The 23,492-nt window shown below is 36.7% G+C and overlaps 1 protein-coding gene across 3 annotated transcripts in view; it reads right to left on the reverse strand.

Annotated features, from left to right (window-relative positions):
- tnk2b (tyrosine kinase, non-receptor, 2b) overlaps window positions 1-20,612 on the reverse strand; it is a 59,808-nt gene extending 39,196 nt beyond the window's left edge. For all 3 annotated transcript variants that reach the window (XM_056471286.1, XM_056471278.1, XM_056471270.1), the window contains exons 1-2: window positions 20,426-20,612; window positions 17,399-17,469 (exon numbers count right to left, since the gene is read on the reverse strand). In XM_056471286.1, the coding sequence (XP_056327261.1) occupies window positions 17,399-17,411 (13 nt within the window). In that variant the 5' untranslated portion in view covers window positions 17,412-17,469; window positions 20,426-20,612. The remainder of the gene's footprint in view (window positions 1-17,398; window positions 17,470-20,425) is intronic.
- Window positions 20,613-23,492: the final 2,880 nt, after the last annotated feature.

Raw genomic sequence — 23,492 nt, forward strand, 5'->3', positions numbered from 1 at the left:
GGACCATAGAGTAGCTCCTCCCCTTTTAAAAAACAGCCAACAGCATTTAGTCTTTCACACAGCTCTGCCAGTGAGAGTGGTTGAGCTCAAGCGCATCAAATAAACAGCAAATGAGACGTGTATTGAATGGGGCGAAGCATGTCAGACACTAGAGAGCGCTTGATTGCTCAAGATTGATGCGAAACAGGTTTATATTTTCTAAACGTGAATTATTTCACTGTTGTAGAGCACACTTGCTCATCGATATCCTTAAAACTACCATCCAAAAATCTTAATGTTTACACTAAACTTACTGGTTTCATTGCAACCATTTCTTCTAACATGGGACATCCCAAAACCAAAAAGATGTACAGCAGCAGAAAGGATGAAAGAGACAGACGGCGCTCTCTCCAACTGCTTATCAGCTCTTGATTGGACTTTGTATGAGGAGCCTGTGGCTTGGCTGTGAAGAGCTGAAGCTATCATGAACCAGGGTGTGGGATGAGGAAATACAGACTCCAAACTCAAAGGATGGAGAAGTTAGATGTAGCCCTGACCTTAACCTTATAACACAGACAGACAGATCGGATTAGAGATGACGCTGCAAAAAAGGGCTGAACCGAATAGAGAAAGAGGGGACGCCATGTCTGTAGCCTTGAAAGCGAGAGCCTAGATTTGATGGACAGCTGAAAATAAAACAACCAAACTGGGACCAGAGTGACTATAGAGAATCCAGACAGCAATTTGAGACTCAAACTACTGCGTGATAAGTGATGCATAGCAAACATACATTACACACTGACAAATGCCCCAATGAATAACAGATCTAACCACATCTTTCCATTGGAACTTTTATTGACTTCAGTAGAGACGAACCACTGGTATTTTATGTATTATTGCATTAGTTAAGAAGATCCTTAAAGTCTGTGTGAACCAGAAACCCAATTGAAACTTTCTTTGAACATCATTCCCTCACAGCAAACTAACGGTAAGAGAGGTGCCCCAATTCGCATACTTATACTACATCCTAAAAGTATGTACTGTATTTGTGAAGAAAAAGTACATACTTTTAAATGTGTAACAAGAATATGCAAGCTACTTCCTCATTAACAGACCATAATTTTGCTTAGTTACGTCCCCTGTCAATCATCTCAACACATCATCCACATTTGTGTCATATTTAATCCCCTACTACATTCAAGATGCAGCAGCAGGTAAATCTGCCATTCACGAATCTTTGATGCACAGAAATCTCCTCAGGTCTTTGAATAGTTATACATTCACAAGTTAATGTCCCAAACACGTCTTTATAGAAGTTCACACTGTTGCAGCAGATGAAATATAACGTGAAAAACATGATTTCAATATTTTCATCTGGTTAGATATGAATTAATAGTCATTCAAACTCTCTACTTGATGGTTGTTCTCGTGCGTCCGCCATATTTGTAGTTTGTTTACATTTTAACCTGGGTTTGTAGTTCTAATTGAATTCACATCCAACTTGCAAAGTATTGTGGCCACTATTATCGTTACGAGCACGGATGGTTCTACACTTCAAATTTCTACTGGAACTAGTAGACCATACGGGAACCTTTGGCATACTCGATGATTGGTCTCATGCGTCCACCATATTTGTAGTTTGTGCACACATTTTAACCCGAGTTTGTAGTTCTAATCGAATTCACAACCAACATGCAATGTATTGTGGGCAATATTAGAGTACTCTATGTTAGAGTACGGATGGTTCTACACTTCAAAAATTCTACCAGAACTAGTAGACCAGACGGGAACCTTTGGCATACTCTTACTTGATAGTTGGGTCTTATGTGTCCACCATATTTGTAGTTTGTTTACTCTTTTTAACCTGAGAGAGTAGTTCTTATCGAATTCACATCTATTGTGCAATGCATTGTGGGCAATATTATCGGTTAGAGTACGGACGGTTCTACACTTCGAAATTCTACTGGAAATTGTAGACCATACGGGAACCTTTGGCATACTCTTACTTGATGGTTGGTCTCGTGAGTCTGCCATATTTGTAGTTTGTTTACACTTTTTAAACCCGAGTTTGTAGTTCTATTCACATTCACATCCAACATGCAATGTATTGTGGGGTATTCAGGATGAATAGTATACAAATTAAGACACAGAAAGTGTATTAATACACAGTTGTAATGGAAGCCCTCAGGCTGACGTCAGCATAAGGACTGCCACTCCAAACGCGGAAGCGAAAGGTCAGACTTTGATTGAATATTACCAAAACAAACTATTTTTTTTCAGTGGATTAACCTGCACGGATTAATTATTCCCCTTAAGAATTACAATGTGAGCTAGCAAAATAAACATGGTAGACATTAAGGTGTTTCAAAATGGAAATTGTTCGCTGCTTTCCACACTACTGACGATTTATATTTTAGTCAATGCCTCCAAAACACAAACAGAGCTATTTAGCCCTCTGGACATTGGCTATTTGAATGAAAGCAGTATTTGAAACAGTGAGAGCACTTACTGAAGTGTCAACTAAAAGTATGCCCACACACACACTAATAGTGGAGTGAGAAGGCAGATTACTCAGCCTGCTCTCGGTGCCAGGAACGGAAACAAACAGGTGTAATTTTAGAAAGCTCTCATCCTCTCAGACCACTTCCTGAGGGCCCAGACCAATGCTGCAACTGAAGCCCTTCACACACAAGAGCAAACAAATGTGGGTATGTTGCTTTCATTATTTTAGAAGCAGGCGAGTGCTCAGTGGAGAGACCTAAAGCCTGATTTTGTCAAGTGATTGCCCATGGTACATGTATTGCACTTGAGCATTTATACTTCTGTCTGTGATATGCTGGCAGTAACACTTCTGAAACGATAGTAGGCAGTGGGGTTTCTATGGGGTTTCAATCAGCTCCCTAGCTCCCGAGGTCATGGAACTATCTGCACCATGTCTTTTAAAATATGCAAATTTATTTTACCCCAGTATTTTCAATGAGTTTTCTGCTCTTGCCTGCTGCTACTGACGGCAGGTTTGGGTTTTACACGGTCTTTCATCACACGTTTTACAACAGTTGAACAACTCCATGAATGCTAAAGTCTATTTCATTACTTCATTCACTTTCCTTCAGCTTAGTCCCTTATTTACTAGTGGTTGTTACAGCGGAATGAACCACCAACTATTCGGGCATATGTTTTACGAAGCTGAAACTCTTCGAGCCAGGCCGTGATCAAGCATTTGTGTTTTTATTTATTTTTTAGTCATTACTTATTTAGCCTAATTGCGTTGAGAGCTAAACACACATCCATAATGGAAGCATTGGATTACTTTCAAACTCATTTAAAACAAAATTATTTGTGTTTAAAATAACAGATGCCAGGACGAGCACACATATTATTAAGTGTATTTGTCTGTGTAAAAACACACCCAAATACCAAAGCTTCCACTTTCGCTTATCTTCAAATCGCATGTACAGTAGCTGATCTGAAAACAGTGTTCTTTATACAGAGCGTGTTGGTCAGTCACCTGTGCGCAGAACGTATGGAGAGCAGAAGCAGTATGCAGGCGTTGCCTTTCAAACCAGCTGCACCTGCAGCATGAAGCTGATCAGCGTCTGCGGCACAGATCGATCTATCTCTATTCTTTCTAGTTGACTATCTTTCTTTATATATAAATACTTTTTTTCTGCACCAAGACCTGCAGAAACTTCCTGTGTGTGCAATGTGAAACAGGCATTACATGAATTGACTGATTCAGAGATTGCATAGTGAATGCAGCCGTTTTTATATAATAATAACAACAACAAACAATTCCTTACATTTATATAGTGCATTTCTGGATACTCAAAGCGCTTTACACATTTTTGGGGGGAATCTCCTCATCCACTACCAGTGTGCAGCATCCATCTGGATTGACGCAACGACAGCCATATTGCGCCAGACCGCACACCAGCTTGATTGGTGGAGAGGAGACAGAGTGATGAAGCCAACTATGATATGGGCATGGTTAGGAGGCCATAATGGACAGAGGCCAGTGGGCAAATTTGGCCAGGATGCTGGGGTTAAACCCCTACACTTTTTAAAAGGACATTTAAAATGGACATTTGTAATGACCATGGAGAGTCAGGATTTTGGTTTAACGTCTCGTCCAAAAGACGATGCTCACTGAGGGAGTCCCCAACAATATACTGGGGTGTTAGGACCCACACAGATTGAGCACCCCCTGCTGGTCTCACTAACACTATTTCCAGCAGCAACCTAGCTTTCCCATGTGGTCTCCAATCCAAGTCCAGTCCAGGCCCAGCCCTGCTTAGCTTCAGGGGGCGACAATGTGAGAGTTGCAGAGAGCTAGCTTCTGGCTAATATTCATTTTCAACGAGCTTTCAAGCTAAAGTAAAGCCAAAGCTCTCTTGAACAGCTCTTGCAATTAGACTATATCACATTTAAGATCACCCCTTTGATGTTACTTTCACTTTTTATAGAAACATATGGAAAAATGCTTAAACTGGATGACAGCGGGATAGAATGGTAAAAAACAGGAGAATCCCGGCAAAAACAGGAGGATAAAGTCCATTAAGACACTGACTTGCTTCACTACATATTGGGACACTGACTACATTTACATGGACACCAAAAATTCGATTTTAATGCGATTAAGACTCTGATTAAGAGATAACAGTGTAAACAGCAATTTTTGATTCGTTTAATCAGATTAAGGTCGTAATGGAAGTATAGAGAAATCGAAGACGTGTGGAGTATGCCGATTTTAGTCGCACTATTGAAGTGCAGTAGAGGCATGTAAACACCACACATCGAATTATTACCATCATGTAGGACTTTTCCCCACCTTTTGCGACAGGATAGTCCACACACACACGGCTGTTTGACACTCTTCAGACCTACTGAGTCAGTGCAGACCACAGACACCTGCATCGTGTGAAATGCGGAGGGTTATTGTCTTCCATTCAGCATGCGGTATGAACGTCCATTAAAACAACTCTTCCAGCAGTTCATAGTTGCATCCAATATCTCGTTTGTCATGGAGGGTGTGCATGAAATGTTCGTGATTGAAAGTGAAAGTGCCAAACTGCAGTTAAAGTCTGAAAGAAATTGCATGCAACTCCGGATGAAATGTGGACAGCGAGGTGAAGCAATGACGTTAATCGAATTATGTGCTATAACATGTCAAACGGGATCATGAAAGTAACACTAAAAAAAGCAACTCATGTAAACACCTACAGTAAGTCTTATTAGTCTCCTAATTAGATTAAAGCAAATAATTCGATTACTGATGTCCATGTAAACATAGTCATTGAGTGGGACATGAGAACATCCTCATTGAACAACATCAAAACTGCAATTTATAAACGGACAAGCACAAAGCACAACTAATTTCTTAATACATTAAAGAACTTTTTAGGTTAAGTTTCACAAACTAATTTCGAGAGGAGCACGTGATATGATTGACTGCAGCTGGCCACTCATCTACATGCATTAGTTAGCCAATCAGATTGATCCAAACTCACTATAAGTAGCCTAGCTAGAACTACTCTCTTATCTTCGTTTTTTCCGAAGAAACCCCCCATTCACCCCCTCTCCTCCTTTACCACGGGGAGCTCTCGAGAACCACCTGATCTCGTATTCCCCTCACATGCTTTATGGACAACCCAGGCTCATTCTGAGAACATAGTCCCGGGGACGTTTCTGGAGACAGCGAAATACGTCCCGGGAGGTACGTATTTTTGCCGTTTTTGTTTTCGCGAATCCGCGAGACGCCGCTGTGCACGCTTTTTCCCGCGTCGTTCTCGCGTAAACCCGCTAGAGGCGCTGTCGAACGACCTTCCGCCTGTCTGCCTGGATGACAGAATGATTGACCGTGCGACCGGCCAATCGGCTGACCCACCCTCCTCCATCCCTAAACCCAACCAACGACGATTCACAAAAGCCGTCCAGAAAAAGAAAAGCCCTCGTCTGATTTTTACCACGTTTTCGGATTTTTGGACCACATTCTCACCCTGTGACGAACTTGTTTGCTTAATTTTTTGGATTTTGTTTTCTTACCTGATTTCTGGAAACCCCTCTTCCCCGGACTCGAAACCCGGTCCGTCGTCGCAGTCAGCCCCTCTCTGCGCCTCGAGTCCGCCAGAGTACACGAAGAGCTAACCGGACAAACTGGTTGCAGCGTGAAAGCCCTCCACACGGAGGCGAGCGGCCGGCTGGCCGGCCGGCAAGCGCCGAAAGGAACGGCGTCACACCAGCCCCGCAGCGTTCGCTTAAAAAAATTAAATGCAGCCGTAGTACCCCCGCCTACGTATTTAGCGGTCTCCATAAACGTCCACGGGACTACGTTCTCAGAATGAGCCTGGGTTGGCTATGGACCAGGGAGGAGCCCTGGGCTCAACTATCTCCGAGCTTAGGGTTCTCTCCCGGGACAGCATACCAAACCTGCTAACAGTTGTCAAACAATATCTGAGTGTGAAGTCTTGAAAAGTACATTACAGCTAAATAATTTGATCGTTTCATATACCAGCCACATTTAAACCATTAAACAATTATAAATGTTCACCAGAGTTCTTCCCCTGGCTATCTATGTTTGTTAATGTTAAATCTAAATAAATAACAGTTTCTGTTTTTCGGAAAAAACATCTCTCATTTGTCGTTATGTTTGATGATGGTTCACATGATTCATGTTTCATGCTTTCAAACAAGGGAGCTGATTAAGACGTACCTTCACTTCCAGTTTCAACTGTTTTGCTGGTATTTCAAGTTTACGCCATGCAAGGGAATGCTACTGCCCTGTAGAGTTTCATTTCAATCTTTGCAAACCTGTAGGTTTCAAACAAGCCCGAAAGACTTCATTAGTTATATCAGGTGTGTTTAATTAGAATTAAAGCTAATCTGTGCAAAGCTGTGACCCTAAAGCCTATTTCACACTACAAGATTTTAAGCCTGATTTGAGCTCCATTTGGAAGTTAACAAGCTCGCCGACAGATCGGGGAAAAATCTGTGGGTGCTCAGCGCTCTGCAGTCTTTAAGTGTTAACTACTGAACGATGCATCGAAGAGGTTCGCTGCCACATTGCAGACACCATCCAAACAGAAATCCAATATCTAGCATGCTGAATATTCCAGAGCAGTTGGCCGACTCGACCCCATGTGTGGTCAGATGTAGTGACGAGCTGCAGCCAATGAGAGAGCATATCAGCATGAGCTGAATGGCCGTTGTGCTCAGGAGCTCAACAGAAATGTCTGTGATTGGCCAGAATGCACATCGATGCATTCGCTTCATTCTGCGTTAACATGAATATGAGAGTAGGCTATATTGACAGTGGAACTAGAATTCTGCACTAATAAAATTACCATGTTATCTTATGCGACGTCATATTGTCACATCATATTTACATCCAAAGCTTCTATTGAGATAGTAAATTTAAGCTTTGAATGTCTGTCATCATATTTTATGACACCACTACCCTAAAAATATTATCTTTTTTGGTAATACAGCCAATAAATATGTAGTATAGATACTAGAACACCCACAAAGGTCTGCTCCTTGCCTTCATTTTCACTTTTAAACAGGAGCTATATCGTGGTACAGAATATTCTGTTTTAAAGGATGTATCTGAAGTCAATTTATGTTTTTGCTATCAGAAAGTTATGCTTATGTTAGCAGGAAGTTGCTAGGCAAAAAAGGCACGCATATTTAAAGTCACAGCGGAAAGTAGCAGACATGCGTGCATCCATTTTGACCAATATGGTAAATAAAGGTAGAAATGCTCAGTTCTTTACTGTTTTGTAATTTTAAAAAATGACAATGTTAGAAAGAAATACACAGATTTTTAGGAAACGTCTATCTATTATAGATAAGTTTTATTTCATAGAGTTATTAAATTACAAAAATTAACAACTCTCTGACTACCTCGGTAGTTCTAGTGTTAAAGCCACATCTATCCACTTAAACCTTGCAGATGAGCGATTGATCCACTGACGCATCAGCTGACTGACTGTTTTTAAACGTTCCCTTGAAAACTTAAAACTCTGTCAGTGATGTCATCAGCACATAAGCAGCCAATAGTGTTCAGCTTTTTCTGATGGCTCCTCCCTCAAATTTTCATTGGCTGTGGTTTGGTAGCTTGACTGAGCTGTTGGCGAACAAGTTGTTGTCAGATCATGCAGTGTGTGACCCCCCTCTTGTGGATCATTTACGTAGAGTGGCGTAGTGTGAACACCACAATAGAGCTGCACATTTAATCGAAAAAAAGATTGCGATCTCGATTCGACCTCCTAGACGATCTCAATCCAGCATTTCTATGATTCTGCCAATCATATTTTCAAGTTCAGGAGAGAAGAAAAGGCGGCCGCACAAGTTCACATTGTTTTACATATGTTGTTCAGCAACGTGGACACCAATGGTGTTGAAATGGTGTTGAAAGAGTCACATACTGTATTTATAATAAATAATTCACCCAAAAATGCCATTTCTATTTTCATGTAATGATGTATTCGCGGCCGCGAAATCACACATGACGTGAGCTGCTGACGGTGAGCTGTTACGACAGAGAGGGCGGGCGCGCGCCTGTGAATGAAGTCTACTTTAGTGAACAGAACCTGCATAGGCTGTGAATAACAGGCAATAAAGTTGTAAATAACATTCAGTTTGTGGAACGGAGTAATTTTTTGAGAGCCGCGTGGAAAGGACGAACCGCACTTAGCAGTGAAAATGAAACCGAAAGCATGCACAACATTTAAATAATCATATGGCATTATAGAGTTATGATTAGGCTATGACAAGCATTTGACATGCTTTTATCTTTCTTAGCGAACACAAAGTTTTGTGCATGAGAATAAACAGTAGACCTACAAATAATAGTAATGTAGTTTTTTTCCCATGTTTGAGAAATAACAATAATAATAGCCTACTCATAATAACCTTTATTTTACATCTACAGAATCGTGAGAAAATCCTGATCTTTATTTTAAGCAAAAAAAAAATAAAATAAAATAAAATAAAATAAAATAAAATAAAATAAAATAAAATAAAATAAAAAAAAAATAAATAAATAAAAAATAATAATAAAAAAAATAAATAAAAAAAATAAATCGCGATTCTCATTTTAGCCAGAGTCGGGCAGCTCTACACCACAACGATTTAAAGACACAAAATCAAGTCATGCAATGTGAACGGCACATCGATCTGCCGATGTTTAAAGTCATGTAGTGCGAACTAGGCTGAAAGGAACTGAGTTTAACACCACTGCTGTAAATCATCCACCCATAATTAGTTAGTGTAAATATTCCTACTCTAAAGCACAAAAAGGCATCTTTCTTTTTTTTAAGTTTCAAAGTCATCCCTTTAAACATCAACAAAAGGCCTTGATCATATCTTCGTAAGTGCTTCAGTTAAAGCAAGTGTACAGTTTCTGGTGCCAAAGGTCAAAATGTCCTCTCATCCCACATACAGTGGAATTTGCTCTGACGCTGATGCTTCAGACAACAGTAATCATTCGCTGACCCTGTGTGCATATCACTCCCATACACACTGTAAATGTGCACACACACACACAGTCTATCATCCTTAAATACATGTGGGAACATGAGATTAATGACATGGCAAGTCAAACACAGCAGGAAGAGAAAGATTCATTCTGTGGTCTCGACTAAATTGTAGACTCGGCTCTTTGGGCTAGACTACATTGGATAAAACTGACATTGCAATGTTTTGTTTTTCTGCAGTACAATTATGTCGATATGAATATAATTTCACCAGATGACTTGAATAGCTCTATTTGTAAAGAATGATCATTCATTTTCGACTGATTGGGGGTGATTTTCGTAGAGCAGTGCATCTGGATGAAATATAATAAACCAATTCATTTTCCTTCAGCTTGGTCCCTTATTTATCAGGGGTCGCCACAGCGGAATGAACCACCAACTATTTCAGCATATGCATTACACAGTGGATGCCTTTCAAGCTGCAACCATGTACTGGGAAACGCCCATACACGCTCTCATTTACACACATTTATACACTACATCTAATTTAGTTTCTGGGTTCCACACAATTGATTTGTGTTGGGAAAACATTAGGGAGTTAAGTTAACATATAAATTAAGTGGATTGAACAAAACAATTAAGTTGTCGGAAAAAACGTAAGAATTGTGTTGTTTTTAGTTCTTTGTAAATAAGTAGTTTGAACACAGAGCAAACATCATTTTCTGAGCGTATAGTCTTCTATGTATCAAACTGAATACAATTAAATTTTGTTAAGGTTACAAACGTTATAATGTCTTATACACTAATGGGTTGAATTTGTACAGTCAGAAGCCTTAAAAACACAAGCAAATAAAAAAAAACGTTCCCTCTATTAAGGGTCAAACTTCGCAATGACACTCCACAGTGTTCTGAACTATAGTTGTTGGTCAACTATAATCCCAACAAGACATTCTGCAATGAGATTTTGCAATGTGACTTGCAGACGCACTCACTGCAATATCGATGCTGAAACGATATACAATTGAAGTCAAAATGATTAGCCCTCCTGTGAATTTTTTATTCAATTTCAAATATTTCTCAAGTGATGTTTAACAGAGCAAGAATTTTTCACAGTATTCCTATAATATTTTTCTTCCGGAGAAAGTCTTATTTGTTTATTTCAGCTGGAATAAAAATCGTTTTAAATTAAAAAAATAATAAAATTTTAAGATCAATATTATTAACCCCCTTAAGCAATATATTTTTTCAATTGTCTACAGAACAACCATCGTTATACAATGATTTGCCTAATTAACCTAGTTAAGCCCTTAAAGGTCACTCCAATTGCCCGTTTTCACTGAGTGGTACAGTACGCTATGGTTCAGTTCCGTACCTAGCATAACAAAAGGGTGCCAAAAGGCAGAGCTAGACGCACAACTGTACGCTATTGGTTTACAGAGAACTCTCACTAGTGTGTGCACAAGCCAGGAGAATGAAAAGAAAGGAAGGCCCATTTTTAAAATACACAGCCGAGACATTACACACCGTAATAATATATGCATATAATAACGAGCTATGGTCAACCTGAGTCTTGATGAACAGCCACAAAGCAAGAAGATAAATCTGTTGTTCTTTTACGAGGCCGTCTAAAGTGCAAGCGGTTTCACTTTCTCCAGAGAGCTCGCGTATGTCTATATTTGAAATAACAAACTTCTTGAGCTGATGATAATAACGTGTGCGGGATCATTGAATCCTTCTGACATCCGATCCTTTCAGAAATGGACAAACGTGAGAGTAAAGCGCGAAAAAAACAAAGAAGAAGCCGGAAAAAAACAGAGAAGAAAATGATTCTTTCAGCAACCTAAAACATGATCAAACTGCCATGTTTAACTATTATTATCACCTTTTGGACTATTATGAACTCAGAATAATGGATAAAGATATAATAAAAACACAGATGAGAGGTTTGCATTGACTGTGGGCTATATTTTGTGTTGTTTTTGAACTTAAATAAGGACTAAATGTCTGTTGTGTGTAGTTTTTTCTGTAATTGGTAACATATCGGAGACTGTAAGGGTCTGTATGTGTTCATATATGTTGCATTTATTTATTTATTTCATATAATTGCAGATGTTACAGTAGGCTATTTTGCATCATTGATCTGCAGCTATAATCAACTCATGTTCATAGTGATGTTAGTAATAAACATTTATACAGAAGTATTTATGTGTATGAAGCATCTATTTTGTGAGAAGTGCTTCTCATATGATATGTGAACGACCTGTACAGCTTTACTGGAGACATTTCTTCGAGCGAAAATGATGTCGACTGAAACTTTCAGTCATACACCACGCCTATCAAAAGGGTACCACGGGTCGCCTGATAAAGTACTGTTCCATACCACCCGGTGGAAACTGACCATAAGCTGAATACTGGTACCTAGAAAAATATCTAGTCAAATATTATGTGCTGTCATCATGGCAAAGATAACAGAAATCAGTCATTAGAAATGAATTATTAAAACTATTAATAGAATTCAAGCACCGGGGGGTGAACCGACAGAAATATACAGAAATTAATAAGTGTGTCTGTTTAGAACACACATGCTGTACACAACTGCGTTTTAAATCTGACTGTGGTTCTAGGGAGGCCTTTGGTCAAATACAAACCAAACATCCAGCCTTATAAAAACAGCTCTGACACTGACGCCATGCTATAACCGGCCATGCAGAAACAGCTCAGACAAAGTATACAGTTATTTAGGTCAGTTTATGGCATGTATGGCAAAGCTTAAAGGGGACCTATTATGCAAAAAATTACTTTTCTAGGGGTTTAAACACAGTTGTGTCGCAAAAGTCTGTAAATATAGCCAGCTTCTAATGGTAAGAATGTAAACATTTTATTTGCTATAATCAACACTTGATAAAAACAGTCTGCAGAAAACACTTTGATTGACATTTTCTCTTTGTACGCATCATCAGAGGGTAAAAGCCCCGCCCATTGGTAACGATCTCTCACTAATTAGCATAGGATGTTAGTCTTGTTTTTGAATCTGCCACTATGCTGCCACAGTGTCACATTTGTAGCTTCACCCTCTTTTGAAAAAGCATGATCTGAATTTATAGCGACAGTCACCAAAATGGCACAATTAGGATCAATGCCTAAAAGATGCATCTTGTAACAAGATGTAAATAAGTCTCTGATGCTCCTAGAATGTGTTGTGAAGTTTTAGCTCAAAATACCACACAAATAATGTTTTATAACTCTTAATAAGGGCATAAAAGGTCCCATATAATGGTGTTAAGGAAACATATTAGCCAAATACAAATTGTGGTTATATTAGCTCTAATAATCAGGGCAAGACAGAATCTGTGGACATTTCTTGCTATCTCAGAGCAGAACTTTGTACAAAATATGCAGATTTATGTGGAATGGTTGTGAGGGTATAACCTAAACTAAATAATGCCTTTTTAATTGTATTTAAGTTTACAATTTGAATCCAATTAGAACCACTTGTTTAAGTAAGTGTCTCATATAATTATCAACCAAATGACAGAAAACATTACTTTACAAACTGCATTGTACTTAAATTATTTAAACATTTGCACATCATTCAATAATACTACTGAAATTAATATAAAAAGCTGAATAAATGTATATTTACACACATCTAGATATTCATTATAGCAAATAAATTGAATGACGGGATTAAAAATCTGTGGATATCGGTGCAGAGGGCCAACAAATTCTGTGAGGGCCTACATATTATACAGGTTTGTTTTTTCACCACCAATGCAATATGCTACCCACAAAACCAGTCACAAGGGTCTTTTTTTCTGAAAAGGGTATAATATAAAGTACATAATCTGAAAGCTGGAGATACATTTACTTCCCAATGATGTATGGCTTGTTAGGATAGGTCAATATTTGGCTGATATACATCCATTTAATAATCTAGAATCTGAGGATTCAAAAGAAAATCTAAACATTACTGAGAAAATGTCCTTTAAAGTTGTCCAAATTAATCTCTCATCAATTATTAATCAGTAATATTAACTAAATTTTGATAAATTTACTGTAGGAAATGTATTAAATGCCTTTATTGGAACATGATCTTCACACAATATTGTAATGATCTATATTTTTTACTATGTATTTTTGGATATTTAAAAAAAATGCTCATGCACCATTGGACTGATTTTGTTTCCAGGGTATGTATTAAAATAAAATATCAATAATAATAAAATAATAAATATATAAAAAATAAAAAAATTATTAAATAAATTACTAATTTATAAATATAAACAAAATACCTAAAAGAAAATAAAAAAATTACATAAGAATAAAAAAATACTTATAAAATAAAATTAAAATTTTATTAAAAAAACAAAATACCTAAAAAAATAATAAAATTAAATATCAAATATAAAGTAATAAATATACAAAACAATTAATATAAAAAATAAAATATAAAATTAAATAATTAAACATTTATAAATATAATAAAATACCTAAAAATTAAAAATAAAATATAAAATAAAATACTAAATATATAAAAAAATTAAATATAAAATATAAAAACATTTTAAATTAATAAAATATAATAAAATACCTAAAAATTATAAAATAAAAATAAATGATAAAATATATAAATAAAATAATAAATATATAAAAATAAAGATAATAAAAATAAAATAAAATGAAAAATAATTAAAAATGTAAAAAAAGATAAAATATCTAAATAAACAAACATTAAAATAAAATATAATAAAAAAATTATTTAAAATAAAATCAAATAAAAAATATTTTAAAAAATAAAATAAATATCAAATAAAAAGCAAAATAATAAAAAAATATATCAAATTAAAAAATATTATAATAAAATAATAAATATAATAAAGTATTTTTTAAAATAATACTAATAAAATAAGTTTCATCCAGTATGAACCTCATAGTATTCAGTCTGGCAGAAAGAATCAGCCACTAAACTTAATTTCCTCTGCATTCTGAATCTACCGTCAAACATGCACACAGACCACACCACAGGAGAATGGCCTACATTGTGCTGATTTATTGCTTGTGACTGATGCCAATTTGAGGCTCTTTCTGAGCCATTTGAAGGACCATAACCAGGTTAGTGCTTTAGAGAGTGAGCAGCAGGGCAGAAATGGACACTTTCAGACTTGTGCACTCTGTGACCCAGTAACCTTCCCACATGCACTGAAACTGTCATATAACTAACTTGTATATAGTTGATTGAAATATACTAATATTAGCATAATTCGCCCATCAGGAAACTTCAAGAATAGGTTATTTTCTATCATGTATTTGACCCTTTGAAACATTATCATATCACATTTAAAAGTTTTAAGTAAACAGCCAGTGTGCAGTAACAGAACAGTGACTGTGCTACAGTAACATTAACCATGTGAGTAATCAGTTCTGCAAGACAGTCAAAATTGCTTTCAGAGAGAAAACGTTATCATGTTTAAACTGTCAACAAATGCTTTAACCAGAAAAAACTTTAAAAATATCAGATAACAGGCATCTATAAATAATATTCCAAAAATATACATACAAACACACTGCCTGACAAAGTCTCAACGTCATTTCCAGTAAGAGCAACACATAATAACTTCTAGTTGATCATTTGGAAAAGTAGTAGAAGGTCGATTTCTCTGATGAATCATCTGTTGATCTGCATCCCGATCATCACAAATACTGTAGAAGACCTACTGGAATCCACATGGAGTCAAGATTCTCACAGAAATCAGTCAAGTTTGGTGAAGGAAAAAATCATGGTTTGGGGTTACATTCAGTATGGGGGCATGCGAGAGATCTGCAGCCTGCGGTAAATACATTTGTGCTGCCCATTACATTACAAACCACAGGAGAGGGCAAATTCTTCAGGAAGGTTAACGCTCCTTCTCATACTTCAGCCTCCTCATCAAAGTTCCTGAAAGCAAAGAAGGTCAAGGTGCTTCCAGGATTGGCCAGCCCAGTCACCAGACATGAACATTATTGAGCATGTCTGGGGTAAGAGAAGGAGGAGGCATTGAATCAAGGAATGATCATATTTTATTTCGGTATAATAAGCGTAATCTAGAGGCCTTTACCTTCATATAAGCCACTTCTGATACCAAATGATCAACTAGAAATCAGTTATTATCTGTCGTTTCTAAATGTGGATAGGCGACAAGACCTTTGTCAGGTAAACATATTTCATAATCATTGTGATTTGTAAATGTTAACAAACACATTTGTTAATGTTGTTCCACGTTTGGGGAAAACAGCAATTTAATAATAGCTAACACTTTTAAATAAAGATTTTATAAATCTTTATAAATATTCGTTTAATTCATTTTAAATAACTTCATAATGCTGCATTTACACCAGACTCTGCACGAACGAACAAAATGCATTCTATTCCTGCGTAAATAGATGCATGAACATTTTGAGTTACTCGCTTCATTCGCACGTCAAATTCTCTTCACAATAGCAGGGCTTCTGTCTGCCCGGTGACTCTAGCTTCATTGCCAACATGGGTTTTATTAAGAGATTAGCTGTGTTATGTGCGTTAGGAAGGCTGAAAACAGCACAGATTGGTTCGGCGCACATGTCTGAATGCACTAGTGCTTTCTGAGGTGCACCCAGCTCTGTGAGTTCATCACCTCCTCCAGAAACTATACCTGGATGGTGGAGGCTTTCAGCGGTGCTTCAGACTGAGCCAAACCCTGTTGATGAGCTGTTGTCTAGAGTCAGCAGGAGGATTTCCTCTCAGGACAACCAACACAGGCACTACTTCATAATCACGGCCCTACAGAGCAAGCTCCCTGAGTGGTTAACGCGGCGCAAATGTCCGCTAAAGTTCCGATTTTTCAATTCAAACGATTTGCGTGTTAAGCACGTCAAACGCACAAAACGCTCAACTCCGCGCCGCTTAATTCGTGCGAATCGCATCATTCACGCCACCTCATACACGCAAATCGCATCGCAGGATGTCTATTCGCATCTTTGCATTGACTTAACATGTAAATCACTCACGCTTGACACTTCATCCTCGTCTGGTGTGAACGCACCATAATGAATACTTTTAAATAAAAAAAAATTTGAGGAAAAATATATTTGTTTGTATATGCTGTTGATTAAGTTCGAAGAATTATAGTTATTTTATAGATTTTTTATATAGAATTATAGATTATAGTTCTTCTGAAATAAATAATCGGAAATGAGCAAAAAAAAATCTGTGTGAAGTTATTAAAAAAGTATCAATCAAAATTGACCAAGAAAATTGCAATCGGCGCATCTAGTCAAAATATAATCATGGAAAATACTATTTCTCAACCCAATAACCTTTAACAGTTAACAAAAGTTGACAAATATAAGAGTAAGAGCTCATAAACCTCTTTTAATTATTAATAAAGTTTAATTTTAACACCAGAGGAGCAATTTATAAAACGCTTGGCTTCATGTATATGAAGTTGCTATTCTGCTATTTGCTGGAGCAGGCCAAAGCTGAACTCAGAGCTGAAAAATAAACACTTATGGCAGAAAATGACAACAGCCAATCAGAGTCAGAATAGGTTTTCACTCATTCACGGTGTTTTAAAAAAATAAATGTTTTGCACTTTGACTCTGTGTCTTTTTTTTGTCTGAATTACAGTCAGTTATCTTATATTCATATCTTGTCTCCTCACCGTAATTTGATAAAAAGAGCTCAAGCAGACTACAGTACAGAAATATGAAAGGTTTGCAGTCAACTATTTTAAGCGTTAGTCTTTGATTTAGGCTTTTAAAGTTCAAAAAGTACACTTAAAAGACTTCAAAGCTCTTGAACTCAACGGCCATGAAAGTAGCAAAGCAAAGGCCGTCTCTATGAGCACAGATATGTGTCTGTGTGTGGGACTTGACCCTGGACTGGAAGTCTCATTAATCTGTCAGAGAGTTGAGGAAGACCGATGACGTACCTTGCTCATCCATGATTTTCGTTTGCACATGTTTTTTCTCCTCTTCACAGCTTCCCACAGCCGTCTTTGACCTGTTCAAGAAAGAAAATGAGGAAATCGATTTAACCTAAGGGATGTTAATGCTATGAACAGTTCATATTACAATTAGGGCTGGAAAATATATCGCAAAAATATCCTTATCGCGATAATAGCATATGCAAAATACGATATACGTATCGCAGACATCTGTGATAAAATTAATTCAACCAATCACATGTGGCCTTACTATCTTTATCCCCACCTCCCCAGAAGTCGCTGTTCTGCTATTGGCTGGAGCGGGCCAAAGCTGAACTCAGAGCTGAAAATAAACACTTATGGCAGGAAATGACAACAGCCAATCAGAGTCAGGATAGGTTTTCACTCATTCGCGGTGTGTTTTAAAGAATAAATGTTTGCACCTTGACACAGTGTCTTTTTTGTCTGAATTACAATTAATTAGATCTGAAAAAAAATATTATACTCGTATATATTTTAATATATCATTTAACATAGTGTCTTTCTAAGGAAAGTTAACAACTCAACAACAATTACTGTATCGCATATTGCATATTTTTCCAGTATGATCCAGCCATAATTATAACTATAGTGTCCAAAGGTATTATGTTGTCATAGTTTTGTAAAAATAAGCTGCAAATGTTTGAGAAATAAACATCACACACTCACTTAAAGGCATTCCACTACGCTTTGTATCTGAAAATGAATACGAACAACATACATATCACAGCTTTATGAAACACTTTGGATTTGTTCACTTATATTACAATATTTCATGTACATTGTTTTTATGGTTACAAATGTTTGTTTGTTTTTTCACAAAATTGCATAAAAGTGCTTTATAAAAGCCATAAAGGTGTATGATTTAACAAAAATATCTATCTATCTATCTATCTATCTATCTATCTATCTATCTATCTATCTATCTATCTATCTATCTATCTATCTATCTATCTATCTATCTATCTATCTATCTATTATATATATCTACAGTATCTATCTACAGTATCTATAGTATCTATCTACAGTATCTATCCATCCATCCATCCATCCATCCATCCATCCATCTACAGTATCTATCTACAGTATCTATCTATCCATCCATCCATCCATCCATCCATCTATCTATCTATCCATCTATCTACAGTCTCTATCTACAGTCTCTACCTATCTATCCATCCATCCATCCATCTATCTACAGGTATCTATCTATCTATCTATCTATCTATCTATCTATCTATCTATCTATCTATCTATCTATCTATCTATCTATCTATCTATCTATCTATCTATCTATCTATCTATCTATCTATCTATCGTATATATCTACAGTATCTATCTACAGTAGCTATAGTATCTATCTACAGTATCTATCTATCCATCCATCCCTCCATCTATCCATCCATCCATAGTACCTATCTACAGTATCTATCTATCTATCTATCTATCTATCTATCTATCTATCTATCTATCTATCTATCTATCTATCTATCTATCTATCTATCTATCTATCTATCTATCTATCTAATCTATCTATCCATCTATTGTGTCTGTCTGTCTGTCTGTCTGTCTGTCTGTCTGTCTGTCTGTCTGTCTGTCTGTCTGTCTGTCTGTCTGTATGTCTGTATGTCTGTCTGTCTGTCTATCTATCTATCTATCTACTGTATCTATCTACTGTATCTATCTACAGTATCTGTCTGTCTGTCTGTTCTGTCTGTCTGTCTGTCTGTCTGTCTGTCTGTCTGTCTGTCTGTCTGTCTGTCTGTCTGTCTGTCTGTCTGTCTGTCTGTCTGTCTATCTATCTTCTCATCTTCTGGTTCTCGAATCTGATTGGCTGATAGCAGTGTGATATTCCGCAATAACAGCACTCGTGCAGCCTCTACACCCTTTTTAGGGCGAGAATGTAGTGTTTAGTTTGCAACTACACCGTTTATTTATAAGGACAGTGCCTATTTTAAATATTGTAATTTCTGAGATTCAGCGCGCCGTCAGCCGATACCAAAAGCAGGAAAGTATATGAAACTGAGAAGAGTTAATCCATCCTCTTTTTTTATTTAAACACTTTCTAATTTCAATTGACAACTCTGCAAACATAGTTCATGTTTGATAGAAGTCAAATCAGGAAATGACAAACGGACGATAAAAAGAGTGAGAAGAAAACGAATGATAGAAAAAAAGGGCATATGTGCCAAAAAAGACTATATAAAAGACAATAATCAGTCAGCTAAACAGAAATGACATCAGCAGAGTTCACACTTCAGTTGTCACACAATGGCTCAATGCTGAGTGTAGACTGACACACTGATTAGATCTGGCCAGCACTCAATGTTTGTGCTGGCTTCACCAGAGGAAAAGAAATCCCTGCTCCCCACAAAGAAATCTCAATAGTCCCACAATCACACTGTATATGTGTTTTCTTTATGTATTCTTCATTTAGATCCCCATTAGATCTTTATGAGATTTATTTAGATCCCCAAAACAACAAATCCCAAAGAAAGAAAACAATAAACACAATTATATATACAGCTGAAGTCAATATTATTAGCCCTACTAATTTAACAGAGCAAAGATTTTTCACAGTATTTCCTAAAATTGTTTTTCTTCTGGAGAAAGTCTTATTTGTTTTATTTCAGATAGAATAAAAGCAGTTTTTAAATTTTTTAAAAATATTTTAAATTAATATTATTAGCCTCCTTAAGCAATATTAGTTTTCAATTGTCTACAGAACAAACCATCATTATACATTACATTTACATTTAGTCATTTAGCAGACGTTTTTATCCAAAGCGACTTACAAATGAGGACAAGGAAGCAATTTACACAACTATAAGAGCAGCAGTGAACAAGTGCTATAGACAAGTTTCAGGTGTGTAAAGTCTAAGAAGCAAAGGATTAGAAAAAATTTAGTGGTATAGCCAGAGAGGCAGAGAGTACAGATACATATACCTGCCTAATTACCCTAACTAATAAGCGATTATTATGTTTGATGAACACCTTTACTAACTCACCAGGCCCGGCCCATGCCGATCTTCTCCAGGTCCTCATTCTTGACATAGTCAAAGTGTGAGAGTCGTGTAATGTTGAGCTCATCTCGGATGCGCAGGAAGTACTGCTGCAGTTGCACTTCCATCAGCAGCTCCAGCAGCCACTCGGTGCCTTCTTCAACACTGCATACTGCTGCCCAGCTCTGCACACACAATCAGGAATCAAGGTGTTTTGTTGTTTTTTGCACAAATTGCTTTTAGATAATTACTTTTGTGTGTCCGTTTTGACATGTAATAGTAACATGTAATCAACGGCACGTCATTTCACTGTAAAAAATACAGGGTTCCACACAATTCATTCATGTTGTCCCAACACAAATCAATTAAGTTGACTTAAAGTGGATTGAAACATAAAACAAGTTGTCCAAAAAAATCTCTCAAGAATTGTGTTGATTCAGCTCATTTTTAAAAAGTAGTTTGCTAAACAAGCAGCAAAATTATTGGCATGGGATGCCATCTGAAGTTCCCTCCTGTATTTCACAGACCAACATTTAGTTTGCCTTAGTTATGGTACTGAATGTTCGGAGGCCGAAATTGTCCTGACAATGGCATTTTTGGATATTCAGCAAAAATAACTAAATTCTGAATACATGAGATTAAGAAAGCGACTTTGCTGTGACATATATACTTCATTTATAGGATTTTTTCATAAATTTGCACAAAACAGAAAAACAAACTGTCCAACAACAACAACAAAAACAAACAAACATCCCCAACACTTATTTCCTCTTATGCTGTAACAGAAGAAGCACATAGCTAACAGTCTGCAAACGTCAAGGTTCAAGTCCTCAAGCGTCATACAAATGCAAAGCAAGTGTATGTATAGTAGGGCTGTATAATATATCGTTCAGCATCGATATCGCAATGTGTGCATTTGCAATAGCACATCGCAAGACATTCATATTGAGTTCATATGTTGGGATTATATTTCACTGTAGAGTTTAACCACAATAAAGTAAAAGTTTATTATTTGCATGTGTTTTTAAGGCCAATGACTGTATAAGCATTTACAGCGTAAAGTAATCAGGCAAAAGAAATTGTACCATTTTGGAATTTTTTATAAAAATGTATTTGTAATGTATTATTTATGCAATGAAATGTTACTTAAGTGTGACTTTACATTTGAGCATTCAATTTCTGTAGCTGAATACTGTTCATGAATCATAAAGAATTGCTTGTTTCACTTTTATCATTGCTCTACAGTATTTACGCTTGTATTTTTTTTTTATTATTATATTTTACGCTTGATTCACTCCCCTGCCAAATCATCCCAATCAGTCTAAATAAGAGGTGTCTAAACTCAGCCCTGGAGACCTAGTGTTCTGCATAGTTTAGCTCAAACCGCCATCAATGCACCTGCCTGGAAGTTTCTAGTATATCTATAAAAAGCTTGATCAGCTGGGTCAGATGTGTTTAATTTGGGTTGGAACTAAAATATGCAGGACATCGGCCCTTTAGGATTGAGTTTGGGGACCTCTGGCCCAAATAAAAGAATTCTATCAAAAATAGAGCTATTTAGGCAATCTGGTGAAACTGTAGTCATATCGCAATATATGTCGCAGGAAAAAATAATAATTGCAATGTCAGATTTTTCCAATATCGTGCAGCCTTAATGTATAGGGTGCATATACAACAACATTACAATAGCAAAAAGAAAGAAAGAAATTAAATAAAACTGTAAAAAACGAAAATACAAAAAGACTTGCATAAATTGTATTTAGTGTATAATAGCAGAAAGATTCTGTTTACCTTTATAACAAGTAAACCAATTGTGGTTAATGTGTAAGGAATTACAAGGTTACAGTGAGAGGGAAAAAAGTGTGCTGGTTTTAATCTACCTTCAGTCACTGCACAGTGTAAAGTGGCTTTCACACCAGACGAGATAAGCACTGTGCTATGAAAACCCATTCATTAAATTGCTTGCCCACACAAGGCCAGTTTGTTTGTTCAAAATAGATCAATATTCCACTCTGTGGATATTCTCCTCATGTACATGTATGTTATTCATGTATGCAGTGCACATGCTCACTGGAAAAGCAAAGTCTGCTCAAATAATACGACGGCAGGGCATTTTTATGCAATATACTTCACTGTAAATATTGCTAGGTTCCACACAATTCCTTCATGTTTCCCAACACAAATAGATTAAGTTACTTGAGTTGTTTTTGCAAATTTAGGTGGATTGAACATAAAACACTGAAGTTGTCCATCTTCAGAAGACAATTTTAATTTCGCTTGATTCCATGGTTTTTAATTTTAGGGAAACTTCAAGTCAAAATGACAAATTCTTGCTCAAAAGCCATGTTATTTCGTTTACCGCCATTGAACTTTGTCACAAAATGCAGTGAAACGTCCTACAGTATGGTAATTAAGGTGATTAAGTCAATAATATAAATAAAATAAGAATACTTCACGTCTAAATATGTTTACTTCATGCATTCTTTAGTCACAAAATCTCTGTCTACATTGCAGATTCCTAATGAATATGTCTTCATTTCAGAATTTTGTTATCCATGTAAATATACTGACTCATCCTCCCCAAAACCCCAAGAGCAAACATACAAAACATCTCCTAACCAGCAGCCAAAAGAGTGAAAAAAACAAGCGTGACTGAGCATTTAACGTATTATTAAAAGTGATCCGGTTTAGAGAACGCTGCAACAAGAGCTCATGAAAAATGAAATAAAATACAAGTAGGCTTTTACTGTTAACTGTGGTACACATCTGGTGAGCACACACACCACTGAACATGCACACCTGAACTTCATAAAACCCAGCTGGCATTGGCCCGGGCCCAGGGCACATCTGCTGAGCCACTCTTGAAAACTATGTTATTACTCCCAAAAAAGAACGTCTCCACACCTCCACATGTAACCAGGCCTTACCTTTCAACAGCATCTCCAATTCTACTTCTGACCTAATTAAAAATGTCTTACGTGTTCATAAAAATCCCAAGCACTCAGTTTCATCGTCACCTTTCAAACACTGGACATCCACGGCCCCTTAAAGCTTCTGTT

This window comes from Danio aesculapii, chromosome 2, assembly GCF_903798145.1.
Source record: "Danio aesculapii chromosome 2, fDanAes4.1, whole genome shotgun sequence".
Taxonomy (NCBI): Eukaryota; Metazoa; Chordata; class Actinopteri; order Cypriniformes; family Danionidae; genus Danio; species Danio aesculapii.